Below are 12,528 nucleotides of genomic sequence, written 5' to 3' on the forward strand. Positions count from 1 at the left end.
CAGTCATGGTAGCCCAAGTCTTTACTATGTTATGGAACAGCAGTGATGTTAGCAACAGCAGGGATTATACAAAAAGGCTACTTTTTGCAAATGACCCAGAGTTTGGTAATCCACTTTTACAGCCAGCTCTGCTGTCAGTTCAAGCCACAGGTCTTCTAGGGAAATAATGTAGTCCAAATCTGACCTGATTCCTTTGTGCTATCTTTTGTCCTTTCTTCCAACGGAGAATGGGCTTGAGAGCAGGTAGTTCCTTGTCCTCTTTTCCTCTTTCTATCACATGTTCCCAAAGGCTGTATGCAGCTTCAAATACAATTGGAGAGATGACATCTTTGACTCTTTTCTGTACAAGAAACCAAATAGATATTTCACCAGTGCATATAAGCAAGCAGGTTTCCATCTACAACAATTATACATTCAATTAAACCAGACCACTTAATTAAACATGCAATTAAACCAGATTCAACACTGCACACAGAAGGCAGGTTTCTCTAGTTCCTTTATTCTTCTCCAGGCCAAACAGGAATAAGCACATAGAACAAACAAATCAAAAGATTTAAAAAAAATAAAATAGATTTTTTAAAAAAATAGTCATTCTTTTGGGACTTACTCTTGAATCCACAGAAGCAGTGGCATACTTGGCACATTTATAAATCTAGTGGTTTTCAATAAAAGACATTTTCTTAAAAATAAAATAAATTAGAAAGTGATTCCAATAATCTTGCAGAAGCAAAGAGCAAATCATCTTAACCTCTGGGGTTTCTAAATCCTACTTTGACTGAAGTCACCTCCAGTAAGCTCCACACATTAAAAGAACAAAAAAAACCTCCATCTTCCTTTGTTGTTTTCCAATATCAGTGAAATGAATGGACAGGTAGAAATACCGATGTGGTTATAAAATAAGACTACAGACCTGGAGGGGCAAGAAAGGCCATCTTCCAGCACGGTTCTCAAAGCAAAATTCACAGCTCTCCCCACTTTCAGTTTGTAAAAGAAGAAAGTTTTCAGTTTCTTTATTATACCTATTATTCTTAGGCTTCATACCAGATGTATTAAATGGTGCCATATTATTTGGCTGATGGGAAAAAAGGACTGCCTTTTCTTGTTGCTGGAGCCCAAGCCACAGAACTCATACCATTTGTCATAACATGCATTGCTTAAATTCAGTTTGCTGTGCAAGGACAAAGGGCTCATTGTGCTCTGTTCAGTCCTGACTTTCAAAATCCAATTTACCAGAAAACAGAAGTGGCAAATGCTCTATCTTTTCATAGGCAGACATTCCTCTTAAATTTTAGTTACTTAAAAACATAGCATGTAATCAGTGCAGATGAAATTGAGGCAATAAATAAAGATCATAAGTAAGCACAACAAATCTCCAAATGGGCCAGCTCTCACCTTCACCTTGCATTGACAATGGCCTTCTCTGAACACAGCCTGCCAAGCACTAGAAGCAATTGAGATGCAATGCCATTTAAATGGCATCTTCCATTTGGGTAGTAACTGGCTTTCAGACCACTCTGTTTGATCTGTTTCAAGGCAACCATTTGCTTTCTCCAATATGTTGAGGGGCCACAGATCTCTGAAGTCAGACAAAGATTAGCGGCTAACCAAATTCCCAAATCATCAGTTAGTTGGGTGAATAATAACAGAGACCAGGCTGGCTGATAATTACTCTCCTGCATCTTGAAGCCTTCAGCCAGCCCTTAAACTCCCTACCCTAACACCAATTTCTGCCAGGGCCCTGAAGTTTAAACTGTGCATTGCGTGGAGTGGTTTGTGCTTTCTTGATAACAGACACCAATCAACAGCAGACATAGCAGCAGTGGTGATAGCTCAGCGACCTCTTCCAAGTCCCACAAAAAGGACCATGCATGCTCTGCAGCATTGTGAGTCCTTTCAGCAGAAGAGACACTCGTGCCTACAGCCCCTTCCACAGTCCCATCCCCAGGGTAAGAACTGTACCACACTGAGACCACTAAATAACAATACTACAACTCACAGAAGTCACTAGCTTTGCTTTCACAGAAGTGAATTAATTTAAGCAAGGATTGTATCAGCCTACAAGAAGACTATGTAAAGAGAGAAACAACTATAAAAGAGCATGCCATGTAGCAACAGTCAAACACAAATCATCAGGCAAATTGCCACCTAATCCAACTGTATGCAACCAACTATGTGAACACAATTAAAAATGTATGGAGTGGGTTAAATTAAAATCCACCTACAGTTTTTCTGGCTCTATTATTGCACTATGGTAAGAATAAGTACTTAAGCACTTCTAAGCATTTTATTATGATCTTGCAGGGTTAAGTCCAATGCCCTTTAAAGTCAAAAAGTTCCTATTGACTTTGATGAATATTAGAGTATGCCTATTTTGTTTGCTGGTGTCTTTTTCCGCTTTGTTTTAGTGGTGAAATTGTGACTTCTCCCTCACCACAGCCCTGACGAAATACGTTTCACATAGCTGTGAGAAATATCTCTAATTAAAATTTCAGAGATGGCCAAATAAAGTGAAACGAACTTCATTAACAGCACACTGGGTGCACCGAACTCGTGACCAGGTTTGAGCACTCCCCAAATGGGAGGGACGAGCCTTTTTAAGACCCTTTGATTTACATAACCACTCCCTCGCTCCTCCCATGCCAAGCCTCCCTCTTTTCTTCCTTAAAAGGTCATATAGTCGTCTTCTTGCAGTCCACTGGTTGTTTTAATCAACCTATCAAGTGGTTTCGCTGCCTCCAGCCGCATGGTCCCTTGGCAGTGAGCCCAGACTGGTCTTACTGCCTTACATACTTTCCTGCCTGCCTTCACATCGAAACTGTAAGTAACAGTAAGTAACTGTAAGCAACCCTGTAAGCAGAACAGTAAGCAGCAATAGGTAACTCTAAGCAGAACAGTAAGCAGCCCACCAGTCCTCGGCCACAAAATGGCTCCCCAACTCCCCAAATAAAATGACCTTCAGGTATCTTGGCACAGGGCAACCATGGAAACCCCTGTTTGTAATAAAAACATCTTATTCAAACCAGTTGTCCTTAATTAAGAATAAAATTATGAATGCTACCCAATTATTAATTTTGCCACACGTTCAGTTCCTTCTGCTCACAATCCTACAAAAATGAAGGCAACAGTCTGTGGGATATGTCCTGGGTAAGATGGAGATAAGACAGTTCTGCTTCACAGGTATACCACAGACTGTCTGGAATGCAAGCACATAAAGAGAACAATATTTGCCCAAACACAATCTGGAGACGTACTATTTTAGGTTGAAAATACAACCAGTTCCGTCCTCTTTCAGTCTACCCAAATGTATCTCTTCCAGTGGTTGAATCATACACTGATGACACAAACCACAGATTGCTTTTAACTATTCCTAATTTCTAGGAGGAAGTCCAAAGATGTAATGAGAATCAGGTTTGAGACAGACTAAAAAATCCTGTAAATCAAGAAAACTGTATGCAGTTTTGTATCAGTTACACAGCCCTAATGAACTGAATGTGCCAAGGGATATATTTTCCACTATGAGCTTTTACATGTAATCACCATTTTCCACCACAACGCCACTATGCCGAGGTTTGTTGCAGGTTAAAGACATCTCTTTAACCTACCAAAGAAAAAGCATCCCTGGAAAATCATAGCATATGGACAGCACAGATTCATTAATGAAAAAAATATCTGAAGGACACTAAAACCAGTGTAATATCCAAGGAATTCAAACTATCAACAGAAACAACTATGCCATTAGGGTTCAGTCAGTAATAGCAATAAAAACCCAGTCTGTATAGGTTGGATCTCACTAAACTGGTGCAAATTTTCACTGTGCCTGAATTAGAATTGGGGTCCTGAAGCTGGGATGCTATCAGCAATCCTGTGCTCTTACAAGCAGTTTCTCTAGGGTGGTAGAGTTTTTTTCCTTCTCTTTCAGACCAGATTCCATTCTGGACATCAGAATTTTTTGCAATAAGGCATCTGTGGAAATCAATACACTTCAGTCCCAGTAAATTACCCTCCTGCCAGTATCTTTTCCTGCAAGGGAAATAGCCCTAGCCAGCTGCATCCTTTTGCCGGGATCTTTTATCTTTTCCTGTGAGACACATTGCATGACATCACTGAGTTGAAGAAAAAGGTGTTTTGGTATGAATAAGCTGGGGTTTTATCAAGAGTATTTCAGGATGTACCCTCATTAGTACCTAGCAAAGACAAAGAACTCAGAGTCAAAAAAGCGCACACTTTTAAGAGCATCTAAGAAAGTTTAAGAGCATCTAGAAATGTTTCAAAAGACATCATGGTCCTTAAACCTTGCCCTAACAAATGTGATAACAAAGGTTTGCTATCTCCTCTCATAGAATAATCACCTCAAAGAAATTTTTTAATGTTGTGGTAGTAACTGTGCACAGCCACATATTTCTTTCTTTTTGTTTCTCTGACTTAGCAGAGGAGAAGCAAGCAAGAAAGCAAAGCCTCTGCCAGATTTCTGACTGCATTTCTATTTGACTTTAGTACCAAAAAGTCCTAAAAATCTGAAAAGTAATTGCAGAGCAATGATCAAATGTCAGATCTGTGATTCTGAACATCATTTCCAATTCTCTCTTCAAGATGGAATGTCATAACCGTAAAAAATAACTTTTGGCACTTTTCATTGGCACAGCCTAAGGCTCTTCATGACAACACAATCATAGGTACAGAGTCTAGCATCCTAAAGGCACACTGCCTTGGCAGACAGCCACTGCCTTCTCCAACCCTAACTTCATGCTACCAAGAGCCCACACACATCAGGAATTCAAGCAAATTTGGATGGAACAGGACAGATTTTTTGTCAAGGGACAGGATTTATTCAGCTCATGGTGCGAGTGGTTGCCAGACTGGATATCATTTCATCTTTCTTTCAGCTCAGTGCCACAGTACACTCAGGGGACTGTACATGAGCCCAATAAATCATCCTATCTAATCCCCTTTCATCTACACGGTGAAAGTCTCCAGGAAAGGACTCTGGAGAGTGCAAAATTCTATTTTTAATTATGGCTAATGGGCTGAGAAATAAATTGAGATGTAAATAAATGTGGTCCTTTAAAGCAATAAATATGAATTTTTAACAGCATCAACTGAAGAAATACACATAATCCTCAGGGTGACTTCCACAGTTGCTCCTTGCTTTTGTTCTTGTTCATGTCATCCTGGAGTTTCTCTTCTCTTTCTCTGTGGGAAAGCTCTCTGCTCTGTTGGGCCTTTTTTCTACTCACTCTGACCTGATCTGAGGACAACAACCCATGCACGGATTCCAGAGCTTTTACTGAATTCAGAACAGCTTTTCAGTACTTCCGAGAATCAAACTCTGTTTAGTCAAATGACTAAGAATGAATTCCAGGACCTGGCTTTTAAAATACTCAACTTAAAACTTTTAGTCCCAATGTATTTATTTCATGTGCTAAATAACAAGCACTAATAATAGACTACAGGAATTTTTACAGTCTTAAAATACACAGAATACATTTGACAATTCCAATTTAATTGATAACATAATAATGCTGTAAAATGTACAAAAGACATTGTGCTAATGCTTATCCAGCTTGCCATTTTAATCAGCTCACAGGTCACTACCATGTAAGTCCTCATAAACAGTTCCATGATCAGTGATCTCAAAATAACTCAAATGTCCACCAGCCTTCAGAAACAAAGGCCGCTACTGCTGCAATTTATCAAATGAAATATCTGCTGTATACATTATAGCTTATGAATCAATAAGATGACAGTGCTTAACTTTAAAAATGAACTGTCTTCTATTATTTCAGTCTCCCTTTCTAAACTGAGTCGTTCAGGATGAAAGGCTTAAGTGCTATGCAATTCAGTAAGAACATTAATTAGACAAATTGGCTTTAAACTGAAAGTTTTTTAAACTGAAATTCATTTCAGATGAATGAATGTGTACATGACATTCTAGTACCTGAAAATGAATATGGTGGAACTTAACTTCCTCGCTCTGCTCCTTGTTGAGCACTTATTGAGTCCAAGTTTAGATCCACTGGTGTCAATTTCCAGTGCAAGTTAATATTTTCAACCTTCTTTGATACAGATATTCTAGGACTTGTAATAATTTATTTCAGACTGGCATAATTTTAGCATTGGTGTCTCCCCACTGTGCAGGCATACAAAACATGGTCATGCAAAAATCATCTAGAAAAGATCTAGTTTCCGTTCCACACACAAGCTGGGGATTTTTAAATACATATATTTTTCAATTTATTTTTTTAAATGTTACTGTAGTTAAAGGGGGAAAAAAAACAACTGCAAACTCTTTTCCAGAGAAGAGGTAGAAGTAAAAGTTTACTTGATTAGTAAAAGCTTATTTACAAAATTACTGGTGAATTTTTTGTCAAATTAATAGTATATGAAGGCAATCAGAGGCCTGATGTTTCAATAATACATGCTTCTGTTTTGTTTTAAGATATTGTGATAGCTACAATTCAACAAATAGGTGAATAGTCTTTGTCGCTAAATTTCAACTATTACAAGACTTCTGAAGAATCTCAAATTTTAGAACAGGGTGTCATATGCCCAAGTGTTATTTAAGGGTAGCATTTAAAAGAATGGGAATGTTTTCTTTATCCTCTTCCTAAATGCTTTACACCAGCACACAACTGTTTCCACTAGGTCAGCAACCCCTCTCCGCACACACAGAGATAACTGGAAAGATGTTCTGGGAAAGAAAAAAAGCAAATCCTGGGGAAATCTGGTGTCAAATAAATACCAGGCACCCAGGAGCCTGCATGCACTGAGAACACCCTGAGGCTCCAAGGAAAGAGCTGAAAGTCCAAACCTAATCTGAGTACAATCTCACTGTGAGTCTAAGTGTTGTTCATTGTTCCCGTGTATCTGGATTCCCACTATCAGCGGGTGTGTGATAAAGGTATTACTGATGTTGACATCATAGAGATTGCAATCAGTAGCGTAAATATTCCATGTCAAAGGTTACAAAGGTTTAACAGCAATATATTAGGGTATATATTTCATAGTAATCAGTAAGAAAATTACTACATGCCACTCAAATTCGATATTATGTATTAGTGAGCTCAGATCTTAATTTTCCAGCTTAGACATAAAACGCATAATGACAATACAGATTCACATCATATTTATACATTTGAATGTTGGGTCTTTTATTGGACCTAAAGTTTTCAGTTATGCTTTTATCACCCATGGCCCTTTCTCTCTTTTACAGTTCATTTTCAGTCATTCATTGGGGTTCTTTAGATGAAAAATACAGACAATTCCTCAACTATCTAAAGTCATGCTACTCCCCTCTGAAGAAAAACAACTCTCCTGGGTTGAGATGCCCAGCTTTTCCTGGTACCAGGCAAGGCACAACCAACCTCTATAACATATGATGAAACATCTGCAATATCGGCAATACAGAAACACAAACCATTAGAAAGCCCAGGAGCTGATGAGTATTTATGAATGAAGACCTGAACTTACGTGATTGAAGAGAACCCAAGAAGGAAGAACAGGGGTAAAAAATCAAGCTTCTATTTTATTCTCTTTCTGAAAATATAATCTATTTCAGCAGGGAATTATATACAGAGTAGAGATAATATTTAAATCCAGACTCTTCCTGCACATATGTAACCCTATCACACACTTGTTTTTTCCACTGGAGTTTAAGACCCTTGGCTCCTGAGTCATCATATATGATAACAGGTCTGCTAAAGTTCAACGTATTTGTGGACCTGGGGAGTGGAAATTAACTTCATGGTTAATTTCAGCATTCATATAGTGTACTTGCCGGTTCACTCTCTTGCTTTTTCCTATACACAACTAGATAAAAACAGCTGTGTGTATATGTCATCCACAAACTTCCAGTGCAAAATCTCACACATAAGCTGTCCTCAGAGCCAAGGACTGAGATGAGGACTGACTCTCCCAACCCCTTCCTGAAGCCACAGCCCACAGGGGCAGTCAGGAGCCCTTTTTGCTAGTCCTCTACCCCTTTTGCTGTGTGTGGCAGGTCAGACTGGAGGCACAATGCAGCTCTACACCTGATGATTCCTGATGACACCTGATGACTGCTGTTCGAGTGACACTTAATAGCACTGTGCCCCTCAGTCTTTGCCTGAGCTCTATCTGCTTCTACACAGCCATAAGTAAACCTCTGAGCTACCCTGTAGGAGAAAGCAGCCATCCTTCATCCCCTGCTCCAGATGGACTTTCTTCTTCCCCTTGAAAAAAAAATATGGCAGGAGCACTTTTATGAGCACATTTCAAGAGGCAACAGCAAGTAATCAAAAGGCTTCTCCCAAAATCTGTACAGAGGACAAAGGAGAAGGGCACACTCCCCTCCTCAGTGTTTCCCACTGACCATCCCATTAAATGCCTGCCTCCCTTTTGGAGATGCCTGTCACTTCTAAGGGAAAGTAACCACCCAACGCAGGTTTATATGATTGAGACAGTATCCCAAATCTCTTCATGAATATGGATCTGTAGTGGTTTAAAAGTGCTATTCCCCAATTTAGTGTTCCCACTGAATCACTCCAAACCATGCTTGCTACCCACTTCCCCTCCTTCTACCCCCTGCAGCAGGCTGAAGAGGAGAACTAGAGGCACAAAAGGTAAAGATCACAGGTTGAGGTAAGAACATTACTGGAAACAGCAATGAAATAAGATAATGAACAGTAACAGCAACAATACTAACGTCAAAGTGTACAGGAAAGAGGAGGATGATTCACATGCTCACCATGCAGAAAACACATGACAAGATCCAACTGCTCCCTCTGCCACACTGCATAACCCAAAAAAGGTACCCCTTTCCCCATCCCCAGAAAATGACATGAGGTGGTACAGAGTAACCTCCAGGTCCTAGCCATGCCCACTCCTGGCTACTGCCAAAATTAAACCTTTCCTGTCTGGAGCTAGGACATTATCCACTCCTACTATCTACATCATGGCCAGATCTTACACTTCCAAACGTCCAAATAAATAAATAAATAAATACACACACACACACACACACACACACACCACACACACACACACACACAGAGCTATCATTTCCATAGTCAAAGGGTCATCCTTCCAAGACGTCTGTTAAGTTCATTTAGTCCATAGCTGTAGGTTCTATCTGTTTAGATGTCTTCCAGGGCAAGAGGGCTGATGAGCTGTTAGCTGGTTGCAAGCTGCATCAGCAGCTTACCACTGGTGTATCTGGAGCAGGGCCATACTCATTGTCCATGGAAGTTATGGCATACAGTGGCAGTGTCATTCAGCAACCAATAACATACAATTCAACATTACAGTGTTCTCACCCAAAAATCAAATCCCTTGAGGTACACATAGTGTTTCCCTAACCTACCAAGTGCACCCAAGTCCTTGAGCAAAAAACAGTTTCTCATATGAGTTTGTCTTTGTTTGAGGTGGCACTAATCCAAACTGTCCTTCCCTAACATAAATTTCTCATATGCACCATGGGGACTTTATCCCCTTGTACCGTATGTGGAGGTTTTGAGTTGGACAGGGCCAGCTTGGTTATTGGAGAATCTAGTGTTAACTAAGCAGGTGGGCTCTGCTAAATGTAGATCCCAATGCTTGAAGGTCCCACGACCCATTGCTTTCAATGTGTATTTGAACAGTCCATTGTACTATTCAATTTCCCAAGGCTGGTACATGATAGGGAATATGACATACCCACTCAATAACCACTCTCTGGCCCAGGTGTCTATGAGGCTATTTTGAAATTAGTCCCATTGTCTGACTCAATCCTTTCTGGGGTGCCACGTTGCCACAGGACTTGCTTTTCAAGGCCCCAGATGGGTGTTCTGGGCAGTGGCATGAGGCACAGGCTATGTCTCCAGCCTCCAGTGGGTTTGGCCACTGTAAGCACATAGCACTTGCCTTGGCTCTCAGCTTCTGCAGGTGACGCCTGTCAGGCCCTCTTGTCAATGCTCCCATCCCAGGACAAGAATCCCAGTTTGCATGGCTTCACTGCCATCTAGTTTCACATCAGATCCAGCAGGTCACTTTTACCATCAGTAGGTAAAACATCAATGGGCTGGATGAGATCCTGCTACATTCCCTAGAATTGCTATGGATTGGTTTGAGCATCGTCTGTACCAACTGGCAGATGCCTGGACGACACTTTAGCTCTAACCTTGGTAGCTCCAATGGTCCAGGTGGCTGAAGCACTGCTAGACTACTCAAGGAAGAAGAAGACAGAAAGCCTGGATTGCTAGAAACCATCACAATAGCAGCGGAAAAAAAATATTTGATAGATACTTCATTTTAAGGTGACCTGAAGTGAAGGCCTAACAATATGCTGTTATGAGCCTTTAAATGCCATTGTGACAAAAAGCATTTCATCAATACAGCTTTATAAGAAATTCATGTACAGAACAAGGAAACATTCTAGTTAGCCCAGTATCCTGTAAAAAAACAGCACAGAAAAAAAAAAGTAGCATTAGGTCAGGATTGAAAGTAAGCAGATCATCCTCAGTAGAAGAGAATAGCTAGAGACGAAAGAAGGTTATCATCAGCATTTTTACTGACAGTTAATTCAGTAAAGGTGGTCCTTGGAACTCCTGCAAAGAAACAACTCATTGTTCAGCCAGCCTGCCTGCCTTCATGTATGCATCTGAGAGAGAGAGGCTAAGTGCATGAAAAGAATGATGTCCATACACTTTAATTTGCCTACTATTGAGATGAGAACAGTTTACTTACAAAATCTGGAGGCATTTACACAGAAAAATATAAATCCTTCTTTGGTAGCAGGAGAATAGATAGCACAACAATGGGAGCCTGGGAGTGTTTGCTGTGGTGGTTTGACACTGGCTGGATGACAGGTGCCTGCCAAAGCCGCTCTATCACTCCCCTCCTCAACTGGACAGGGGAGACCAAAGTATAGGTCTATGAGTTGAGATAATGACAAGGAGAAATCACTCATCGATTATCATCATAGGAAAAACAGACTTGAACTTGGGGAAATTAATTGAATTATTACCAATCAAAATCAGAGCAAGATATTGCGAAGTGAAACAAATCTTAAAAACAGCTTCCCCCCCACTCCTCCCTCCTTCCCAGGCTCTACCTCCCTCCTCCTGGAGAGGCACAGGGAGATGTGGGAATACGGGTTACAGGCCAGTTCATCACATGTTGTTCTTCTGCTGCTCAGAAAGAGGGAGTTCTACCCCTGCTCGAGCATGGGGTTCCTCCCATGGAGACAGTCCTCCATGAACTTCTTCAACGTGAGTCCTTCCTGCAGGCTACAGTTCTTCCTGAACTGCTCCAGGGTGGGTCCCTTCCATGGGGAGCAGTCCTTCAAGAATAGGCTGCTCCAGTGTGGGTCCCACATTGGGTCACAAGTCCTACCAGCAAACCTGCTTCTCTCTCCATGGGTCCACAGGTCCCTGCAAGGAGCCTGCTCCAGCATGGGCTTTCCACAGGGTCACAACCTTCTTTCAGGTACCCACCTGCTCCAGCATGGGTGTATTCCATGGGCTGCAGGTGGATCTCTGTCCTCCCGTGGTCCTCCATGGGCTGCTATGGGGACAGCCTGCCTCACCATGGTCCTTTACCATGGTTTGCAGGCGAATGTCAGCTCTGGCACGTGGAGCACCTCCTGCCTCTCCTTCTTCACTGACCTTGGTGTCCTCCTTAGTTGTTCCTCTCATGTTTCTCACCCCCCTCTGAGTGCAGTTTACATCTGTGCAATAACTTACTTTCCCTATTAAATATATTAACACAGAGGCATTACTACCAACTCTGACTGGCCTAGCCTTGGCAGCAGCGGGTCCATCCTGGAGCCAGCTGGCATTGGCTCTGTCAGACAATAGGGGAAGCTCCTAGCAGCTTCTCACAGAAGCTACCCCTGTAGTCCCCCTGCTACCAGAACCATGCAAATCTAATACAGTTGTAATAATGTGACCCAAGTCTACTCTTGCACTATTAAATAAATAGAAGAGGTATTATTTATTAGTCTATTCATCTTGAAAGGAGGATTTAAAATCAATATGGGTAAAAGGAAAAAGTGTTATGATTGCCTACTTTGTCACATGAATTTAAAAATGTGAACAGAACTCCTCTGTGATGTCTACTTTTATGTTTAATATCAATTCATGTTTCACATGCTAGGTATCTACTAGAAGCCTTCTGAAACCAGGACCCACAGTCTGAGCTTCTTACTCGTCTGTGCTACGGCTTCTGTACGCTCATGAGTTGTGCTAGCGGAAGAGCTCGAGGAAACCATATTGTTCTGGAAACAATGAAATCTCTAAGGATGACAAACTCCCATTCACTATTCCGTAACACCCTAACTAATAGGAATTAATATTATTAATCAAGTACTGTTGAGGAGAACAGTAAAGGAAACTTATCCATTACATAGCACAAGCATTATGGATGGTGCCAAGGACATTTTCTTAGCCCCTAGTTCTCCAATCCTGCACATACCTACATATCAGTATGCTGACAATCACCTCAGCAACACCCTGTTTCCATATCGTCTCCTTCCCCACCACTTCTCTTCTCCCATTCTCATCTGATCATCCAGAC

The 12,528-nt window shown here is 41.1% G+C and overlaps 1 protein-coding gene across 1 annotated transcript in view; it reads right to left on the minus strand.

Annotated features, from left to right (window-relative positions):
• The window catches only part of ITGA9 (integrin subunit alpha 9), a 217,633-nt gene that overhangs the window by 112,496 nt on the left and 92,609 nt on the right, over positions 1-12,528 (minus strand). The window contains 1 exon segment of the mRNA XM_032691139.1: positions 185-340. Coding sequence (XP_032547030.1) covers positions 185-340 — 156 coding nt within the window.

The sequence above is a fragment of the Chiroxiphia lanceolata genome, chromosome 1, assembly GCF_009829145.1.
Source record: "Chiroxiphia lanceolata isolate bChiLan1 chromosome 1, bChiLan1.pri, whole genome shotgun sequence".
Taxonomy (NCBI): Eukaryota; Metazoa; Chordata; class Aves; order Passeriformes; family Pipridae; genus Chiroxiphia; species Chiroxiphia lanceolata.